Below are 23,056 nucleotides of genomic sequence, written 5' to 3'. Positions count from 1 at the left end.
GCCGCGAAAAACTAGAATCCGCTCAGCCGGCATCGAGTGCGCGTCGGTTTAGCGTCAAACTTTTTCCTCGATCCGTCGTATCATTTTTCTTCGATTGCGATCCAAAGTGTATGTCGTTCTACGAGGGACTCTTTAAAAATATTAGTTGAATTGCGCGTAACAATAACAGAGATATTCTCTTCTTTGTTAAATCGTTGCTGTTTATGGACTATTATCGTGCTCGAGTGAGATACTCAACAGTGATTTGGACACAGTGTGTTAAGGAGATACTTGGTGTTATCGAGGATTTTAGCGTTAATGACCTCTTTCTTTTCTGGAGTATTTTGTCGCCATCAACGTCTACAACTTCAGTAAAAAATGCATCTGCCGGAGGGACCGTTAGGGATGGACAACTTCAACGCTATTCATGAGACACTGCAGGCTTGTCACGGAGATCTGGTGAGGACCGGAAGTCCGGCCATCCTTTGCAGCGCGTTGCCATCGCACTGGAGGTCGAATAAGTCGCTACCGGTGGCTTTCAAGGTCGTTGCCCTCGACGAGGTCAGCGACGGCACTCTAGTCACTATCAGAGCTGGCAACGATGAGAATTGCTGCGGTGAATTGAGAAATTGCACGGCTGTCATGAAAAACCAAGTCGCCAAGTTCAATGATCTGAGATTCGTTGGTCGTAGCGGAAGAGGTTAGCGTCCCATGGATTATAGCTCTACTTTAATTTTCTAATTTATTTTGAAAAATATTCTTGAAGAAATTATATCATTTTGGAACCTGGGAAAAACTATACTCGAATAATTTTTTACTAATTGCAGGAAAGTCGTTTTCGCTGACGATACAAATCAGCACGGTACCCTTCCAAGTCGCCACCTATACGAAGGCGATCAAAGTCACCGTGGATGGGCCTAGGGAACCACGATCCAAATCGAGTAAGCTCACCGCGGTAGTTCTTCACAAACTACGATTTCTTCGACTCTAATTTTCTGTGCTAGATGTAAGATTACTAAAAGTTTTCATTTTTCTTATTTCCTTTTGTATATTTTCCCGATTCCAAACTCGAATCTTCAGAGATTTTCTTTCCCTTTTTCCTGCAAACTCTCGCTTAAAGGCCGAATAGATTCGCCATAACAATTTCTCTTGTTCGCAGCTTTGATTTCTTCGACTTAAAACTTCGATTCTCTAAATGTGTAATTCGTCAAATACGAGATCGTCGGAGGATTGTCAAACGTGAATGTTAAACACGAAATCTTTGAAGGATTTATTTCTTCTTTACTGCAACTTATCCATCGAGTTCAATGAGTTGGCCATAATAATTTCTTTGCTATAAGACATTGGTCCTTTTAATTTTTTTTTCGTTTTTTTTTTTCAGACTTCGGGTCAAAAGCTTTGATTCGCCAATCCCACCCACTAGCCGTATGTATTAGGATATCCTGAAAGAATCCTTAGTCTCCTTTTTCCTCTTCCTGGAAGTTTCTCCACAAATAATCCAGAAGTCTCTTTTCCGAATTTGATTTCTGTTATCCTGGATGTAAGAAAAAAAAAAAAAAATAGAAAAATATCCAACTCGCGAAGGTGAAAGGAAAGATTCCGCATGGAGGACGATCGCGTGGCCGGTATAGAACCCGCAAACGGGTGTCGAGATCCTCGTAGGCGTTTAATAATCCGGTGGACCTCAAACCGCGGGCCGCGCGCGGCGGTCGCAGAGACTCGCAGCCTCTACCAGACCCGTTTGCACGTGCACGTGCATAAGGTTGGCTGTGCGCGCGCGCACACGCACACGTATACGCGGCCAAACGCGTGAAAATCGTATCTGTGTACCAAACGGAGGTTGGCATCGGTTCAAGCCGCGATGATCGCGGCTCAGTCGGCATCCTTTTATCATCCTCGCTTATTTTCCTCAGACAAACTTGAGTCCGGATTGGCTTCTAGAACGCTAACTACTGTACCGTTGGTCTGTGTTTATTGGAGGCGGCGTGCAGGTCGAGGTAAAAGAGCCGAACGAAGCCACGGGAGGTAGGGAAACGACGACGTGGACGCGTTGGCTGCAAAGGAACCGCGTTTATGCGTTTGTTTATCGCGCCGCATATGGCGGTAGCATGTGGCTCGTAACGAGCCAGCGTAACGCGCCGATCTTGTAAACAGAGATCGCTAACTCGGCTCCGGAGAGCATCGTTAATCTGAGTTTTACGACATTTCGACTGGTCTCCATCCCTCCGAAACTCCTCTTCTTTTTGCTACTTCTGCCATCACATCGCTTTGTCAGTTCGGTAAGACTCGTTAATATTTGTCAAAAAACTTGATGCAAGTGGACTTTGCTTGAATCTCGTTCAGATTAGCCGAGTTAATTGAATTCAGGGGACTTGAAGTAAGTGACTTGGTTTAAATTTTGTGCAGATTAGTCAAGATACATAATTACATTCGAACGGCTTGAAGCAAGTAACTTGATTTAAACTATGTTCAGATTAATCAATTTAGATGAATTCAAAAGGTTTGAAGCAAACAAGTCGACGGAAGTTTCTTTCAAGTTGGTTAAGTTACTTCGATCCATGTAAACATATCGATCACGCGAATCTGTTGAAATACTATGCAGAATATAAAGAACGACGTGCGGAAGAAATGCAGATTCGGATTAACGGCAATGGTTTAAATCTCACGTTTGAAGCTGTAGATATATACCGTGTTATTAATCAAAATGGTCGCATCTATTACTTAGATAGTTAAATATAAAATACACTTACGTATCGCCTGTTGAGTAGACCGAGTCAAATATCCTTCTTGCATATGTAGTTAAAATCATAAATTCGCGATCTTTCTAAATTTGCATGAACTTTCAAAACATTTAGGAAAACTCGCATTTCTTTTCCCCTATATATTCTTCAATTGGATTTCTAATTAATTTCTTTAAATTAGATTAGATAGACTTTCGTTCTTTTCAGATTTACATGATAAAAGAAGGATTTTGAAGAAACGCGAGATAGGATATAATTAAATACCAGGATCGATAGGGAGAAAAGTTCGTCAAGGTTACAACATAGCTGATACAGAGTGCGTTTTGGGAAACCTTGATCGTTGGATGGTTATTTATAGAGTCGAAGGAATCGCGTCGAAGGCACGCATCTTTAGTTTATTTTCGAAAGCTTCGATCGTGCTAAGGAATATGTTTCTTGGATATTTGCAGATTATCAGTACGGGCATGGATTTCCTGGACTTGGATTGCTGAATCCTTGGGTAGATGTTGCGTATTTGGGACATGCGTGGCATTTGCCCCATCCCGCGTTCGTCAAAGGTGAGCTTTCATTTTATAATTGCCTTCCTGCTTGTATTTCCCAGTATTTCGTCAGTATTTCCATTAAACAACATTCAAACGCGATAATAATTTCCTCGATCCTTACACGCCCAGTATTTTCGTATCTTTTACCGATTGCTCGTCAATTCTTCGGATAACATCAAGAACTTACTACCGAATTCTCCTTCTTCGAGTTTATGCAAAGATTTTATCGCCACTTCAAATAGATTAGATAAAGATTAGATTACACAAAAATATCTTCATCGATAACAGGTGTAAAACGGTTCTTATCAGCTTTTGCATCAAAATGCTATATATCGTCACAAAACGCATGCGCTTCAAGAACCATCATCTTGTGATGAAAAGTACTAGCCACGCAGAACGTTTCTAATCGCTACCATCAGAGCCCTTCATCCTCGTCTGAGTCGCAATCAATCAAAGGGCAACAATGCACACAACCAAAGAATCGCTCCGACTCCGACTAGTAAAAAAAGCCTCGAAAGCGGACACGCGTTCAGACGAAAGCGAGTTCGTGTTATCGATTTCGCCAGAGTCCGCGACGCCTGCCGATGATTCATACTCGTGGCTGGACCGAGGGTGGGTTCCCTTTTCCCACAACGGACCCCTTCGACCCCCATGCATCCACGCAATAACAATACGACTTAGTTCTCTTCACCCACCAAACTCCTCTCCTTCTTCATAGTACATCAGCTTCTCTAAAAATCACGACTAATCGTCGCCCTTTTCCTTTCTCATCTTTCATTTTTCCTCAGGCTCCGCTCCAGTCCCATCGATGCATTTATTTTCAGCGACTTGGTCCTCTTCAACTATCGATCCTATTCTTTATACCAGTTCCTCTAAAATTCCATATATTTCTGTCTCTTTAAAAACCACGACTAGCCCTCACCTTTTCCTTTTCTGTGTCTCTATAAAAATGATTCCGACATACCATCAATGAATTTGGTTCCGCTGACTTGGTTCTCTTTATCAAAAAACTTTCTTCTAAAGATTTCTTCTTTCTAAAACTTACAGCTAATCGTCACTTCTTCTATTCTGGTTTTCCCTCGGTATCCATACTAACCGACTCTCTTCTTTAACTCGCTAATCATTAGTTGAGTTTCTCTGAAGATCGCGACTAATCACGATCTCATTCACTTCATTCTCATTCACATTTTTCTTTAAATCGCCATGTCAGTTTCCCTAAAAATCATAACTAATCACCTCTTTTCTTTTTACGCATTTCTTTAGGAAGTATTCCGATGCCAACAACGGATCTGTTTCCACCAACCTTTCCGCCCACCGTTTTACCGTCTTATCCGTTCGACCACGTAAAATATCCGACAGAGTACGCGACGCTGCCGCCAAAAACAACTAGCAGTACGGCCGTATCAGCGACCATACCAAACAGTCCGTCTAGAACGCCACCGAAAAGTCCGAGCGAGTCCGGAAGCGAATCAGCAGCCGAAGAAATACGCAGTGCGTTCGTGCCAATCAGATTGAACACTTTGCCGCCAGCAACGTCCGTCGTCACCGCATCTTCATCGCCTTCGGAAAGGGTCCCATCGAAAAAGGCCATCGAGGGTACGAAAAACGAGCTCAAGGCGCCAACAGCTCTGATCTCGCGGTCGTTGTCGCCAAAGAGGAGCCCATCTCCGACCAAGATCTCCTCGCCGGCCGTGACCAAACCAGTATGGAGGCCTTACTAGGGCGAAAAAAGGACGGAAGCTCGGTGAAACGAGAATAAAAATTTCCGATGGAAGGCTAGTGATTACTTAGGTCGATTACGTCGTCAGTGGATGTACTGTCTCTTCTGTGGAAAGGGAATGCGTCCGACGTTAATCCAGGCTCTTGACGAAGTGCTTTTTCTACCCGATCGTTCATATAGTGTCTGTGAGTTATTTAGTTTTATTTCCCTTCACTTAAATTTATCTCGATTTATTCAATCTCGTTTCGGTGAAATTGGCAATGACGAAGATATAACGACGATTCAACATTTGATTTAGTGTTCAGTTGTACGGGGTCGATTTAAAGGATCAAGAGATGCTTGTGAGATTGACATTAATTAGAGAGATGGAATATTAATCCGATATCAGTACTTTATATTTTTTCATAGTTTCGGTGATAAAGAAGACATTATCGTGTCCCACTGTGAATAATAAAAGGACTTATAATTCGGATTATTGTACAAATGGATTGTATATACGTGTAGATAGTACGTGGACAATAATTGTAGAGAAGAGGATATTATTACATATGTACAGTTTAATTTCGTGTGAATAAGAGTTGTGTGAACAGGAATCGTGTGAATGGGAATCACGTATGCGTGCGAGAAAAGATTATTCAGAGAGATAAAAAGACAGAGATACCGATATTATTTATAAGCCAGAGATCTAATTTAATGTAAACAGATGTTATTACATAAAACGCGACAAGTCAAATAAAACCTACAACGGATGTGACAATTCCAAACTAACTTGTTCTTTTCATCCAGATGCTATTCTCCGAGTGTGTTCTCGACATCATTGATTTTCTCAAAAATATCTATAAGATCTCTTGCAATCGTCATTTCGAAATTAAATCATCTTATGTTCCACTGTGAGCAATCGAAATTAATAATAATAATAAAATAAAAATTATTCTCCCAAAATAAAGATTATTCAACCATAAACTAAGATATATTTATTCGTTTCTGAAATCGTCGAACAATTCGGGACACAGTGAAAATGAAGTAGTGAATCACTGAAGTCACTAAATCGACGAACGATAAAGGTTAATTACGATAATTAAACGAGAAACTTGACAGCTCTGCCATAACTAATATTTCATTTTCTCTGTTCAGGAACGACATATCTTTTCTTATTAGAACTATCTTTGCATCTAACCTTCTTATCAATACTTTCTTGGACAAATTGTTTGTCGAAAATTAGCGAATAGCTACATTAAACAGCTGTTACTGTGGTACGATATTTTTTTTACTTCTGCCTACAGAAACATGAAATTCCATAAAAGTCTGTATACTCGCGTAAAAGAAGAAACGAACAAAATTTATGCAACAACCTAATAACTAACAGAACACAACTTAATAACAAAGACTATCACTAGACTCGAGCATGAATTATATTCATACTTTTGTGAACATAATTTTCAAAAATTGATTCAAGATAGAGACTCGTTTCGCCCATTAAAAATTATAACGAGTATATTATACTTTCGATATTTTACATATCTTTCCATATTGTGTGTATTTTTGCGCCATTGTAAATACACAAAGATCCGCGGTCTACCTATCACACACACTGAACACAACAAGCATAATACGAAAGACGAGCAAAAACCGAGGTGCCCCTGTAGAAAACGATCTGCCCTAAATACTCGTCTTGCAGTGATCGTGGCTGAGCCGTGAAACTGTGTTTCGTAGAGCAGCAAGGGGAATCCATATTCTTTTTGCCGCGATTTAAATCTGAATAGCCGTTCCGGCGTGGTCGTTCAAGGTTCCTGCGTGTGCACGTATGGGTTCCCATACGGCGTGCACAAGGGTAGAGAATGGTTTATATCGAGGGGAGTGCGTGAGATCTGTATTAGTAGCGATAGGCCAACAGAACGACAGTGTCTCTCATCCTCAGATTCGATGTCGATCGAGAGGCGTTTTCCAGCGAGAACACGAGAGCGTTGACTCTCGATGGTGCTCGGAGAAAAACCGGCAGAGTCAAAGAGCAACGAAACTTTTTTGCCACACACATTTTTTCACTCTGGCTCTTGTGGCTGTCAAACAGAGAGAGAAAGAGAGAGAGAAAGAGTAATCGTTCAACGTGGAAAAAAAGGCGGTGTCGTGAAATTTGGGGCACCGGTAATTTCCGTGCGGCGAACGCCACGGCGAATACTTCAAATTCGACGTTTCCACCGGATATCGCGTTACGATAGGCGAAGCCTCCATTGCCGCCACTATGTCACTGTGAAACATAACCTAGGACAAGGGAGATTCTATGTGCCCGTCCTTTTTTTTCTCTTTTTATATTTCACTTTTTCCTCTTCTTTCTTTTGTTCCTCGTTTTCATTTTTTAGTTTTTTTCGGGTCTGGCATGTGTTGTTTTCGTTTTATGGCTCGATCGTTGCCCGGATACGTTTGTCAGGCCGGTGCATGAAAGTCGAGGACAGTTAATCTCGGTGACACGGTATGTATAACTCAATCCTCGCCGGGGGAATATAATTCTTGACGCGTGTCCCTCCCCTGAAGAAAACCATCGGAATTCCCTGTGAAAAGCGACCGACCGAGTTATCGACTCTGATAACGAATGCCTCGGGAAAATGGGATGAATATTAAAAAGCGAAGGGAGTGTGCCCGATTCGGTGGATTCCGAACGCGGGCTTGTCGTTTTCGGAGATCGATGTTTGCGGGGAGACTAGTCCGAATCATCTCGATAGCATCCAAACATTTTTTTTTCCTATTATTTTATCGTGCTCTAACGTTCACTATCAAAGCAGATTTTCAGGGTTTATGTTTTACCGAGACAGAAAAAGACGTGTCGTTTGTTAGTTAAAGATGTTTGTCTGGCAAAGTGGAAATTGTCTTTTTTAAATACATCTAATCGTGGTCGTATGTGATAGTGTGTTCGTGAAAGTGAGTTGTTCGCGAAAGTGAATTGTTCGTAAGTCATAGTCATCGACATATTTTATTGTATGTTTATGAAAAAATTAAAAAATGACAAACAGAGACGAAAGGTTTGAGCAATCTTATTATTTCAAACTATACATTACGTTTAACCTGTAGATATTTATACAAATTCATATTTTTATGAACGCAAGTAAAGGAATTTGTTTCGAAATTATTGCTAATATCGCATTGAATACTTTGGATACTTGATATATTTTTACATGCTAATTACACTCTAATTACACGGTATAATCATGTTCATATTCTTACTATCTTGTTTTCTAAAATAGTGGAATTTTATCTAACCCTTGAAGTACGGATACATTTTCATAAATCGTTTATTCACACCTAAATATACACACACATACAAGTATCTATTTTTACAGGAGAGGACAGTACCCATAGTTAACATTGTGCCTCAGCCGTGTTGCATAATATTCCGTAATGTAAACGGGTAACCCATTTTCACTACCGGATTCTGTTTTCTAACATCCTGGCTATGAAAGGGAGTGTCAACAACTACCTTAATATTTCTGATCGCTATTTTTTCCACCTAATCTAAAAATCTACAATTTCATAAAACATAAACAAGTTCAAACGTTCACAACATTATGATAAACTCTTGTTTTGCCCTGGGTTGAGTAAATGATGAGTTAAATAAAAATAGCCTTTTTATAAAATGCACAGAGATTTTTATAGCCGACTGTACATTGTCGGTCGAGCGAATCGAAACGAACGAGTAAATAGAAAAAAAATATGTTTTGGTAGAAGATAGTCTGCCTTTGGAAAATCGAATAGGATTAGTCGGAGGAAAATGAGAACCGCGTTAACACCCTGTCGCCGTAGGGTTGTTCGTTGACGAGTAGACAACAGAACCAAGCAACCATGAAGGGTCGCCGCATGAACCGAGCCAAACCGATCGGAGGCAATCCGTGCGCGCGCGAGACCAGTCGGTGCTAACTAATGTTTGCTCAAAGAATCGCGACGAATAATTGAGTCAGCAGCAGAAGAGAGGAAAAAAATCAGCGCCCGAATCACCGGCGGAATAATCGACTTTCATCGGGACGGACTTCCTCGCCTCGCGATTTTTCAACCCCAGCCCTCTGAAATGGACGATGTTTGACGAGCCCCTTGGATACGAGCTCTTCCTAATGGATCAGCGGAATATACGGACGTCGAGGAAATCATAGAATTGTCGTCAAAGTACGCACAGTTGTTTTAAAATGGGAAATATCGGGATTGAAAGTAGGGTTTCGGTTCGTTGCGCCCGATGAAAAGAACTCTTCTCTAATTTTCGTCTGCATTAGTGCACTTGGAGCGTGGTGATCTTGAATCTTTATGCAAATTTATATCTTTATCAATATGATTGAGAAGATAGAATCTATACTGAGATTTGTTTCGTCTGCTAAATGACATAACGAGCGTTACACGCACGTTTCGCATCCGGAGTTGGATCACAGTAAAATTGGTAGAACGTTTATGAAGTAGTCTGTATTTAGCGACTCAATTAACGACCATAAGCCACTGGACATAATTGATACACTTGGATCGAAATAAATGGATAGACGCCAGATTATCATCTTTTTGCAAAACTTGAAGATCTGTTTGGTCGATAATGCTTCGCAAGAAACGACGATTTAAGAGACTGCGTAGGACGATAGTGATTACGCGAATTGGCGGCGAAAGTGTATCACGAGGGTATACGAGAACATATATCGTTACGATAAGTATTCAAATAGATCTGGTGATTCTATTGAAGAATAAGGATATGTACTAAAGTTGCAAATAAAGAAAATTTATTGAAAAAGGTAAGAAAAAGTATTGTTATTATTTTAAACTTCCGTTAAAAATACTCAACTTTCTCCAATTTTGAAATAAATCTAATAATTGTCTTAAAACTCTTTAACGTAATTCACGTACGTTTTATTTCGATACATGTTTTATACTTCGGTATGCAGTAGTACTAGCGTGAAAACAAAAAGAGAAACGTAAACAATTGTTTCCATCGTACGCTGAAGTTATCTGTCTCGTATCCTGTCTTCGATAATTCCTTTTCGAAACACGCATTCCACTCCCACCGACCCTCCAACCACTTCACCCTGTAATCAAATACCAAAAACTCTTATCATACTTTCCATGGCAGTCGAAAATTCGCTTCTTAACTCTGCCAACACTCTGTTCGGTGCTGACATTATCCAGCGCAGCGAGAGAACCCTTTAGAGCAGCGTAATCTACGCAAAGCGGCGTGCAGACGTAAACGCCGTCACTCTCTCTCTCTCTCCTCCTCTCTTTCTCTCTCTCTGAGCATCGAGGAGGCTCTTTCGCATGCGTGGCGGCTGCGGTCGCCGCGTTGTTGGCTGGCTTCACCGGTTGAATCGGAGGACGAAGGTGCGGGAAGATACGGGGGCAGGGTGGTTACTAATTGTCCGAGCCCTTCACCCCCTGAGAGCCCCCTCATCAACGCTGATTGCCTAACTCTAGGACCCTCGAGCTCTGTCCTCACGATCCTGCTGCCGCGTCACCGGGAGGAGGATCCTCTGGCATGTTGACACGATCAAATCGTTCGAATACTTTGTACCATGTTCCACCTTTCCTTTCATCGGACCAAGAATTTTTGGCGCCAGACGAAGAACTTGGACTTTTCTAGAAATCATAGTTGGTTCTTTTCTGACGTCTGAAAGTTTCAGATCCTGTTCAGTCGTCAATTATTAGCAATAGGTGAGAAACCTGGATTTGTATAGCAATTTTGGCCTTCTGTTCTTTGATGAATTCTCTCTATGAGAATTTCTAGATCCTGTTCCTACGCTGAAATTTACCTTTCCTTAATGTTTAACGTCGTTTTTTAACGAGGAAGAAATTAAAGTTAGGAGATACCTGAAGGCTCATAAATCGCTAAACAGTTACATACTTTAATGGCGGAATTATCAACGATTACATATCATGTAATAATATATAAGATGAATCGTGTAGCAGCATGTCGACTAACTAGTCATGACTGCCTTGTCTATCTCATAATTAACTAAATGACTAGTATCTAGCAAAAGTCTGCCTTCGCGTAAGTACGTACATCCTTACAGCAGATCGTATCCACCATGAAACCACGACATAACCGTCTACGACAATTCCAATCTCATTCCATTGTCGATTCCAACATTCCAAGACACAAGCAAGCCTCATTAGAAACCTACTCGACTCGATCTTCGCCGAAAGTCGCTCATTAAGAATCCCGTCAACCTATCAAATAGCCTAACCAGAAGAAGAAAGGGAAGAGCAAAGGGACCAGCCCCTCCACGAACCATTGAATCGTTTATTCGAAACGCTTGAAAACTACTACGGGAGCCTGGTCCAGCTGTAGAAAGGCGGTACTAATTGCCTCCATCTTCCGTTTCCGCGAAACGTGTCGAGGATTGCACGAGGTCCTTGGACGGGGGACGAGTCTCCTCGAAGGAGACCGCGGGAATAATAAGCCTGTCTCTTGTGAAGGGTATCGTCCTGGTTCCTTGACGACCATCGGCGAACGAGAAGAAACTAAACAGAGGAAGGAGAGGCGCCAACCAACATCTCGAGGCGGTTCGCGTCTTTCAAGATAAAGGCGGACACGCGCGCGAGATCTTAGGAGACGCCTAACGAGCTGTTTTGCATGGCAATGCTTCGACCCGGTTGTTATCGGTTATCGATCCGTCAGGAAGCAACGCAGCCAACGGCACGCTGCCATGGATTAAAGAGAACCTGCGCCCGGGCTGCGTGCACGTTCGTGCACTCGTTTCGTGTGCACACAGGGACAGAGACAGAGAGGGAATGAGAAAGGACAACGAGAGCAGGAGAGAACGGAAGTGACAGAGAGAGAGAAAGAGAAAGAGCGGAGGGGGAGGGAGAGGAGGGGAGAGAATGACTGTGGCTGCAAGCATATTTCCACGCCATACAGTTGTTTGACCGATTGCCACCGGGGAACCGCTGAAAAGACGCATCGTTTCGCGGAAACCACCGATTTTCTCCCAGCCACTCCTAAATCAGCAACAACCACCAGTCCGCCGAGCGGCGATCGATGATTGAGCGCGAGGAGTCCGTGGTTTCTGTCTTCTAAATTCGATCTTCTCATAGTTTGAATTTCCTAGACGCTTATAAATTTTCTGAATAGTCAAGGTGTAGGATGATAATAATTCAGACCTTCGGATCGACGTATCGTTCACCGTTTGGAAGTTTGTAGAAGGAATGTAGGTTGATTTGATTCGTAGCGTGATAGGATCAAGCTAATCGGAGGCTTAGAAATCTTCTAACCGATTAACGGGCACCGATAACGAATTTGGCTTGGTTTCAGTTCATTCGGAATGGTTTCAGTTCAGGCGGAAGGAACGTAGGTTTGATTTCTTCTTAACGTAATGCGTCGCTCTCTCTTCTCCCTTTTACAGAACTCAAAGAAATGGATGTACGCTTCTTACTCATAAGTATTAGGACAGTTGCAGAAACTAAGGCAGTGTATGATCAGTAAAGTACGAGAAAAATCATAGATAATGAAGAGCAACAATGATGTTCTATTGTATTATGAACAGTTCACTCCCTATGAGTCGAAGTAAATGAACTTTTACCATATTTCGAAACGGGGTAAAGTGTCGGAAAAGTCGGAAAAGGATAGAAGCATAGTCCGTCGAGCTCACCGAGTAGAAGGTGGTAACGAGCATCTCTGACTGCGAGGCACAAGTCACTGGACATGCAGGCGGGCGAGCAGGCAGGCGAGCAGCCAGGCAGGCGGGTGGGCACGCGCGACTGCATTAACGGGGCCAGTGTCACAAGATCAAACAAGATAATTAATCTCGTTAGTCCCGAATCAACCTGCGCTCTCTATTATCGGATTACCATACCAGTTGCCCGGCAATTTGTCAACGCGCTGCGTTCCTCTACGATTTCCTCGACGGCTCCTCGACGGTTCCTCATCTCCATTGATAAAGTACATTTTTGTCGGATTAGACCATAGCTGTGCGCCTTTACACGTTAGTCTCTACCTGTCCTTCAACAATTGAGCAGATTGCATGAGAAAACGAGATACGATTTTGTGGATATTTTGAAGAAAACGCAATTAGCTTCAGCCGGTTGTAAAAAGCAATAAACACTAGAAATCTTGGTTATAAAACCACGCTCAGACAGCTTTATTTTCAGCTTATTTGCACACAAATTCCAAAGTTGTCAAATGCGTTTCAGGTCTGACACGTTGACTAATTTCCCATCAATAAAGGAAAGGTCCCTAAGAGGGTATGTTATTTATGATGACAATCATCGATTTTACAGCTATTTCCTACACCAACATACAGGTCTTATACGTATCCGGTTTCTTAATGACGGGAAAGACTAGTAGACCGTGAGTAATCCAAAAACAAAAAAAGGTGTGAGGTAACAACTATAGTCGTCGCAATGTAAAAGCCGGTCTGAACTTTTATGATTTCGTTTTATGTTTATACACGAATTGCCCTTACTACAATTTCCTTTCCTATTCTCAAAGGAACCCGAAAACCTCGAAAACCCCTGAACCATGTGATTGTGAAATAAACTTACCACTATTCCACCAATGTTATAACTTTCCTTTCAAAACTCATATTTGTAATCTAAATATTGCTCTCTTTTGTAATCTGCGATTATAAAGTTAGCTAATTTGCAGCCTACATTTCACTTCTTGTCTCTATCTATCGATTCTTCTACCCCGCTTCTTTATTTGTTTTTCTGATTTCTAGCATATAATTCGGCTAGATTACGGTCACCCGCAATCTGAACGTAGCCTTCCTCGAATTATAACGGCCGTACCACTATATAGACTTAGTGATGTCACTGAACGTGCTATCCCTCCCTCTTTTAAACGATAACTAAGCATACACAATTGCTATAATTTACCTTAGCCTAGCGTCTGTGACACGCATCCCTAATTTCCTGAATAGTGCGTATAATTAACCCCTTCCTTGTCTACTAAATATATCATCCTAATCCATCCTATTATTTCGTACAATTTCTTAAAATGATTAGCTTTCTTTGAGATATATCGTGCATAAGTAGGATTTAGATACAAGTTGCGAATGAATAGGATTACATCTAAATTCTACTTATTTGAAAACTATAATTACAGAGAAATATAAAATTCGTTGATTAGTTTCTTGATACCTCGTTGAGACAATTACAATCTACGATCCTCTTGGAATTATCATGGCAGTCAAAGCGAAACGGGGATGAAAACGCGAAACCGGTTACCGGTTCGAGGTATGGTCGCATCTCAGAAAAATAGCTAATCGAATGGTGGACGGTATGAGGAAACGTTGAAATCTCGATAAATCAATGGGTCGAGGTAAGTTTGATCCAGCTGACCGTCCAAGGTTTGATTCTTTTTGAAAGCACGCCGCCTACTACCCAGAGGGCAAAACGGAACTCATCAGGCCGAGAGGAAGTGGACACGTCGGAACAATTTCCTTACACCGTCTCTACTCCCTTCCGCCACCCTTCACTCCCCTCCTCACCATAGACCTTTCCGTCGTCACCCTATCCTCCCAGTCGCTACTGAAATTTTGACCCCTCAGCGATTGACCAATTTGCCAAATCGATTCACTGTCGAAATGAACCTACGTAATATCTCCAGGGCGACTCTGTCCCTCACGCTCCTTTACATAACGTGCCTACCCTATATACACCCTCTCGAGTTAGCCTCTCGACCGATACTTCAAGCATTGGATCGTGTTTGGTCAAGAAGCGTTACCAAACCTCTGTCTTTTACAGGATATGGACCGTTGGGAGGATTTCGTGGAGGTTTGGCGATGTTTCGGATTTCACGTGTCTTTTAACGTTGTTACGATCGGTAACGTTACGTTGGTGTCATAATGTCTTGAGAGTTCCTTGTATTTCTAAACATCTTAGTTACTTTTATCGATAGTAACGTTTGTTTCGGGATGAAGTTAGTTTGTTAAAAAACCATAATAGATAATAGAAATTATAGATTTATAAGATAGTCATAACTGGAATAGAGAATTCAGTTCTTTGTAACAATTATTCAAAAGAGAGAATCTAAAAAGCGAATAATTGCCTTTAATCTTTCAAGTTCATATCTTAGGACGAAGTGTGATAAAAAATCCGTATCCTTTTCGAATTTAAAAAGAATTCTATAAGATCGATTATTCTGTGCCCATATATTTTCGTATATCACTGCGTACAAGTTAGGTTAAGGTCCACGTGCTTTCTAAGAAACAAACAGTACCTTATTCTGGATATTCGATATATTTTTATATATCGAGTCTCTGCATCTTTGTAGCCGCCATAGATATGTAAACAACTGCTACATCTAACAATAAATAATATTTATATTAGTCTAATACATTCGTGTTAATTATTCTAAATGAAAAACACCAGGAAAGGAAAGATCGAGGTTAAAAACCAAACACCTTCAAACTCAAAGAATAAGTTCTCTCGAAAAATAAAGCAAAGTCCTAAAGAAACAAAGAGCGGTCCTTTCCAAGATCGAGCGGAAACGCTTCGAACGAGTAGAAACATTAAAGCGGTACAAGTTCACTGGAAGAGAATGAAAATAAAAACCAGGATGTCATCTCCCCCTGACCTCTCCCTTGGCACTTCACCCTTTAATAACATCAACCAGGTGATCCATCGACGTTCAAAGCAGCGAACGAAGGAGTCCCGGGGAAAAAGAAAATCGGCGAGAGAGCTAATAGAGACGCGATCACTGGAAAGGGAGACTTTCGTCTAGAACGTGCAAAAGCAGCCGGCATTTTTAATGTCGCGCAAGAGGGTACTTAGTAGCTATCCTCTCGGAGGCAGTAACCCTCCCCCTCCCCCCTTGTGTCTACCCACCCTCTAGATATTACCCTTTGGAATAGCAGCAAAAATTATGGACAGCCGATAGGCCAGCAGCCGCTGCAGGGGTGCGTCTCATCCATTTAGGTCCATCACACATGACTGGATGGGGTGAGACTTACCCCGCAGAGGTTCTCACGTAGATTATAACCTCCTCACACTCCATACTCCGGTGCAAGAGTCGGGCAAGCACGTGCGTACATAGACACGAATTTTCTGTTTGCCATGTAACGCGAGAAACTTGGGGCGATCGAAAGACAAAGATTCAAACATGAAGATTATTGGAAAAGAAGACGGTAAGTATGTACCTTCCTGTTGACTTTTTCAATTAGTCATGTTGTGCTCTTTCTTTCTTCGCCATATTCGATACAATTGTAATTAAAAAAAAAGAGATACGTATTAAAAGATATACATAAACATGCGTGATTTCTTGTTTTAATCCTACGCTACAACTCCTTCTCGTTCGCTAAGATGCAATCAAGATAGAAATATAAAACGTCCAAGGATAGCAGTAAGGTTAACGCCACTTATTGCTTGTTTCAGTATCGCGAATAAAACTTCAGTTTTCTTTGGCTTTTTCAAGAAACGGTAGACAGATATTAACTGAGAAGGGCAGAACGAGTATGAGATACAGTATAAAAATGAATACAAGAAAGGAAAACAAGACTGTGATTGCGATCTTACTTTTCTTATCGCAACGGATAACAAACAAAATAACGATCACAGTCGCCTTATCCCCCTATTCGTCGACTTAAAGGGCTAAGGAAGTCTGATTTAAAGAAAGAAATCACTTATTATCTCTGGAAGTTACGCGTGACCATACCAATCGCGAAGATCGTTTCGAAATCTTGTAAGTTGATGGTCGTTCCTTTGGAGGGCAGATTTATCGATTACTCCCGGTCCAATGGTCCCCTTTCGTTGAATGTGCCACGGCTAATCCCAGTACGTGTGTGTACAGCACGCGAAATTTACGACGGCAAACATCCGTAATATCCCTGGCTCGATCAACTCCAGAAGAAAAGATTCTCCAACGAGGTACACTTTACAACCCAGTATCGATCCCAGTATCTCTCCCTCGTTCTACTAATTCGTTCCAAATTTCAATCAAAACAACCCCTCTATGAACGTTACGCGTTCTGTGTTCCACCAGTGTTAAAAAAAAGCGAACAGTAAAAGGAGTAGAGCAAGGGGGAGGGGGCGGCTCGATCAGCGATTCCATTTGCTAGTGCAAATCCGCCGGCACGAGGAATACATTAACCGCGAGTACAAACACGCAGTTCGCGAGCGGAAAAAGGAGCAAACAGGAGGGAAGAAATAAAACGCAGAAAAGAGGAGGGGAAGAACGAGAGGAAAAACAAATCTTTTTCCATTAACATCATTTACTGTACGCGAACCACGCGCGGCTAGTCGCGTTGGTACGTGCTATACACGCGCCACTACAAACTATACGAGTATGTACGTGTGTATGTACAATCCTGTTCATAAGTATTGGCACATCGAACGAAACGTGACAAGCAATATCGTGATATAAAATATCAAGGAAACGATTAATCAATCAGAATGTCGTATTCACGCAGGATTACAACGGTCGACATGTATACAGTTACTGCGAGAGGTACTTGTACAGCACTGCATTTATATACTATTAATTAAATTTATAATAAATCCCGTATCAGTTAATGATGCTTCCATGTGATTACAAAAATCATTGGAAACTAAGCGTATAGTACTCTCTTGCAACTACAGTACGTACAACAGAACAAAAGCTTGTTAAATCCATTTGGAAGGATTAAAGCGACATAATAAATTCTAAAAATTATGTGTTGTATCAGTTTCCTAATTTAGAGGATCTCTTTAAAAAATGATGAGAATTATATAACCTCGATGAACGACAATGTATACATTAATCATTGATTTATTAGGTTGACACAGAGATCCTATAATACAATAGATCCTCCGATATTTCAATAAACGAACTTTAGCATTAATACTCCGTCAAATCCTGTAAGAAACAAATCTAATAAAACCAAATACACCGCGAATCTTCCGCATCGAGAAATTCCGATAGGAACAACTCCTTACAGGCCACTGGCACGCGATTCCCTTTAAAATAGAAAGTTGGAGGATCGAAAGACCGGTCGACGTAAGTCGTTGGGTTGGTCTCAAGGTCCATATTAGCCCATAATGCCTGCAGGAAGGGTAGCACGAGCAGCGCGGTTGGAGTAGATTTCGAAGCGAGAATAGGGCACGGATGGATACCTCTCGCGGTATTAACGTCTACAGAATGGATCAGGAGTTGGAAGCAGGGCGGAAGAGAGAGGGGTGACCGAAAGGAGAACGCGGGGAGTAGAGTTCGGTTGATTTTGAGGGGTTGCTACGGGGGTTGTCGTGGCGTACCCCTGCGGGCTCCCGCTCTCGGCTCCTAGAGGCCAGGGTGGTTTACCCCCGACGACCGTAATACGGCTGTACGAAGGGTGAGAGTGCAGCAAGCGAGAGTGTTGGCGTATACACGTGCGCTCGCGCACACATACACGCGTACATCCCAGTACATAAGTATTAGGACCCTTGCAGAGGCTGGCCAAAGTATTTGAACGCTTACCATTTGAAAACTTTTGCGTACACATTGTATATTTTATGCATAACATTTTGAAATCTCAATGGGATTGTAATGAGACACGATTGTAATTATTATACCGGTTATTATATTCTACATACTGAATATATCAAAGTCTTCAAGAATTACAGGTCGTCACATCTGAAACATGTAATAATTTCTTCAATTTCGAATAATTCATCATTTCCTAATCACTACTTTCATGAATTTTAAATCCCTAAATTTTAATTCTTTGCGAAACAAAGTAGGAACCTCGATGAATTTGATCAACCTTGTCACCTGTACCCTCGAATGACACTTTTTATAAATCTCTCGTGTTAAACGTAATATAAACTCCATCTCATCAGAGAGGATCCCTTAAAAAAAAAAAAAAAAAAAAAAGGAAAAGAAAAGGAAGAAAGACGGGATAAAGCTCGAAATTTCATTCACCGGAAAAAGGGACAAAAGGAGGCACAGAGAGGGAGCGTGTGTGTCTCTCTCGATCAAATTCGAAAGTGGCAATATATAGGTACACAGGTGTCGCAATATCCCGGATCGGTTCGATCGGTTCTCTCCTTTAAGAAGAGCGCAATTCACCGACAGCTCGGACATCCCCAAAAGGGATTGCAAATACAGTGGCGGTGACAGAGGGTGCCCTTTGCATTCAGGATGCAGCGGCAAGTTAAGACTAAAGTTTGAAACACAATCAAGGGCCCCTATAAAGGGCATCCAGCAACGGGGCCAGCAATAATGCATGCGGCGTGCATTTTACCCTTGGTAGCTAGATGGGGTTCTTTGTACTAAGGGCTGTGCCAGAGGCTGGCTTGGATATATATGGAGGAGAGCTAACACCATTATCTAATACTCCTGGGTGCCCATATGTGGTGCTCCAGCTACGAGCCACCGTACCATTCTCGAAAACCTCTGGCCACGGTCATCGTGCGATTTCCACCCCATGTTCCTCAAACTCTCCACACGCGCGCGCGCACACACGCATAAAACGCACGACCCTTCTTTCGCCCTCTCCACCCGTCCCTGTTTCTTTTATTATCGCCCCATACCCGAATCTCCCGCTATTTACCTTGCCTATGGCCTAATTATGGATAACAAGCTGCGCTGCAGCGGATTCTTTGTCGTTGTTCCGACATCGATATTCCAGAGAGATAACGCGTGTCACGTTTCATTCCCGGTTTTGACGGCCGATGAAAATAACGATTAGACGTAGGATTTTTTTACGACTTTCAATTTTGTCGATTGCCGCGCACCGCCCCGAAAACTCTCGTATTTTTGTCCGTTTTTCACCGCCGAATTTTCCGATATTTCGCGATCGAACGACGCACAATTAATGCCACGCATCGCACGGAGAGGCAAAAAAACAGGGAGGAAATGAAAAAAAAGCACCTCAGCAACGAAATACCGGAGCACACCACTCTCCGCTTCACTCTCGCTAACAAGCATCGCGGCCAACGAGCTGTTTATAATGTCCAATTTCTCGACATTCATTCCGATCGCGGGAGCGTAATTGCACCGCGCCGATGCAACATCGAATCGACCCCCGCGTCTTCTATTTTTTACCGCATCGATCCGCGGACCCCCAATTACATCTCTAGCTGGCAATAAATTGTATTATCTCCTCTGGAAAATACGATCGAGGTATCGGATGTCTTTATTCGCGACCGCGAGCGAGTGGTCCCTCTTTCGTCGCAAAGCAATAAAAGACGCCTAATCGATTGCATTACGTCGGACGTGGTTTTGTTTGCACGACACTTTGCGGCGAACAAAGAATACATAATCTATGTGCACCGTTTTGAATTTGCAAATTCCTTTGCTTCTTTCTACAACAGGTCTGCGAATGCTGCTAATAAACCATAAAGCGTTTCGGTAATTGATATGGCAAAACCTTTAAGCTTTTAAGCCTTTAAAGTCAGGTTACCTGCTTATACATACCAGATAGGTGGTCATTATTGTGCATTGTATACAATAACACTTATCCCATAAACATACAATAAATATAAAAAATATAATACAACTTATGGTATAAAAGGCAAGGAAAATATAAGTCTAAAATACTGCTTTTTATACAAGTTTACAACATTAAAGTTGAAATATCTTTGAAATGAACTATTTTTCCAACTAAATACTTGGAACGCTTTTGTAGAGAATTAAATGGTGTATAAGAAAGTGTGTTTCTTTTTTGTCAGACCATCGCAAGTGCCTTAAAATGTAACGATTTCATGTAAAAATGGGTATCCAGGTAGGCTATCCTAAATCTATTAACCTGCCTGTGTATCCTAATTGCGGACAATTTAAATATTTAGGAACTCCATTTATGATCCGTATTGTCATAGTGGAAATTTCAGACAATACTCTCAGACATAGCACTAATCAATAACAATAGATTTACCGCATTTGACTACAGATAATGTATCCTCGAAAGTACCGCTTTCTGTTCTTCCATTCCTGTTTCTCTGACAACAAAATTAATCAGACAGAAAAAGAACAGGAATAATTATACATTTAAAATGTCTTCTATATTATAACTTTATTATTATTACGTAGAATATGCCGATGTTTGAACGGAAATTACATAATGGAAAAACTAAGGAAGACCATAGTGTCGTCGTTAGGATCCCAGTCACTATCCAAGCTTTATGTTCCTTCGCGAAAATTTAAACAATTGCAAGAGTTAAAATGAGTGATATTCAATGGAACGATAATGTTTCTTTGGGTCATGTAGTTTAATTTGTGTCGGGATAATTGTTGGGAATATTTATGATGTCTGGGGCTTTCAGAATATGTACAAGATGTTCTATTTGAATTTCTTTGTTATTTCTATATTATTATCATTTTATTGATATATTTTGATAGAAATCTTATCTTGGTCGACGTATCTTTGATATTTTAAGGCAAATTTCGTCCCTTTAAATGGGATTATATATGTCGCATTAAACCAACGTGTAAAAGCGTTGGCCTTTGGAACCAATTTAAAAATTCAACCAAACAGGCAATTCTTTACTCAAAGTAACAAAAATATACGGTTGACCGAGATTGAAAGTAACAATTTGGATTCGAATGTCTAATTATTTTATTCAATAATGTATATGTATAGTGTCAACCGAAAGAACGTTTGTAAGACAGGAATAACGAAAAAAACATCGTAATCTGACAAAACAAAATTGCGTTTGACGAAAGTATCTAAAGAATAAGCAGAATATTCGCAGTAAATGTCTGTAAATGTTACCAATATAATAAAAAATGTATGGCCCGAGCTATAAGTTACTAATATTGCTAATATTGCTAATTCATTAACTCGTCAATTAAAACATTTTGTCATTTAGGTGCTAAAATTTTCTCTCAAATCGTATCTCCTAAATTATACATAGTACCTATGCATCACAGATATTTTTTACGCTCAAAACTCTCCGATTTCACTTGATTTTCGGGCCACAAGGCGGCACGGGCCACAAATAAAGGCACGCGTGGGGTACAAAGGACTAACTGCGTTTCGCTTCGATTGCCAATCATTCGTCACACTGTGGCAGTCGTCTATTGGCCGAACGAAATTCTCAAATCTTGGTGCACCGTACGAAATCGCGACGAGCAGAACGCTTGGCCACCCATGTCTAATTTCGTAGATCGGCCATCGGCCAGAATTTGGGTTTTAGATACCTGAATCGCCAAAAAACGTGCATTCTGCGAAACAGGAGGAAGACATGTCGAAGAATCGGATTACGGGATTTCCTGTTTTCTAATACCGATCCATACGTTTCAGATCCTTTTCTCTTCTTCTTCTTTTTTGTAATCTCGATCGTAGATCTATCAAAAGACCACGCGTTCAAAGTTCTACGGGACGCAAAGATGATCCAAAGACTTTCGAATGGAAGAATTAGAAACTAATCTTGGCAGATTGTATGCTCGAAAATGGGGAAATTGAAAAATCACGCATCTAACTAAATATTTCTGTTAAATATTTTTTGTTCTAAGAAAGACTGCAAAGTATATAAATAACAAAGAACTATAATATATATACTATAATAAATAACAGAGCAATGTATATAATGCTCTACTATAATAACCTAAGACTAAAAAGAAGAGTACTCTCCTCTGTGTCCAAGAACTACATCCAAAAATTACACACGAAAGTTATCGTTTGAACGAATCAGAATCCTTCAAATTTGAACACGGTTCCAATCTCCAGAGCGAGACACACGACGAGATTATCCATCGAGTTGTCACCTCCAAGGCCACCGTTTACCGAGGACGGAACTTTCACAAGCTTTGACGGTGCGCGCGCGACAGAACCATTTCGTCGTTGGTAAGCAGCGTCTCCGTCTAAATTATCCTTTTCGTTTGGTTTGGTCGGGCAGCCTCGGTGACCAGTGGTGGTCGCGGCAGCAGGCCACGCGCCATATAATTTCCAAACAGGCAAATAAAGAGATATATTTGGCCCGTAAAAGTTTACGGGAGCTTTCCAATGCGGCGAACAAGTCAGGGCGTACGACTCGTCATAAATTTTCGCACCAGTCACCGAAGCATCCCTTGCTGCCATAGGCAAGGACAGAGATACCGTTCGACCCTTATAAGTTGGACGAGCACAAACACATAGAATCGTCATAAAGTTCTTCCGAAAATTTCCGAGAGTTCCAACTCGACTCGGTGGCATACTCTCTTCGACCGCTGTGTTTTCTCCTTTATGATT

General features: G+C 41.3%; 1 protein-coding gene across 1 annotated transcript; it reads left to right on the top strand.

Annotated features, from left to right (window-relative positions):
• The first annotated feature begins 32 nt into the window (after window positions 1-32).
• LOC117155344 (uncharacterized) lies at window positions 33-5,923 on the top strand. The gene is made up of 4 exons (XM_033331224.2): window positions 33-679; window positions 807-920; window positions 3,170-3,277; window positions 4,526-5,923. Exons 1-4 carry the CDS (start codon window positions 358-360, stop codon window positions 4,981-4,983), a joined length of 1,002 nt encoding a protein of 333 aa, XP_033187115.1. The 5' UTR covers window positions 33-357; the 3' UTR covers window positions 4,984-5,923.
• Window positions 5,924-23,056: the final 17,133 nt, after the last annotated feature.

The sequence above is a fragment of the Bombus vancouverensis genome, chromosome 12 (genome assembly GCF_051014615.1).
Source record: "Bombus vancouverensis nearcticus chromosome 12, iyBomVanc1_principal, whole genome shotgun sequence".
Lineage (NCBI taxonomy): Eukaryota > Metazoa > Arthropoda > Insecta > Hymenoptera > Apidae > Bombus > Bombus vancouverensis.
This window is presented reverse-complemented; position numbering and strand designations above follow the sequence as displayed.

Bases quoted from the DNA above. Each gene is read 5' to 3' on its own strand.
- LOC117155344 (XM_033331224.2), top strand. From the start codon at position 358: ATGCATCTGCCGGAGGGACCGTTAGGGATGGACAACTTCAACGCTATT. The intron at 680-806 runs GTTAGCGTCCCA...TACTAATTGCAG, and splicing joins CGTTGGTCGTAGCGGAAGAG to GAAAGTCGTTTTCGCTGACG. The intron at 3,278-4,525 runs GTGAGCTTTCAT...GCATTTCTTTAG, and splicing joins CCATCCCGCGTTCGTCAAAG to GAAGTATTCCGATGCCAACA.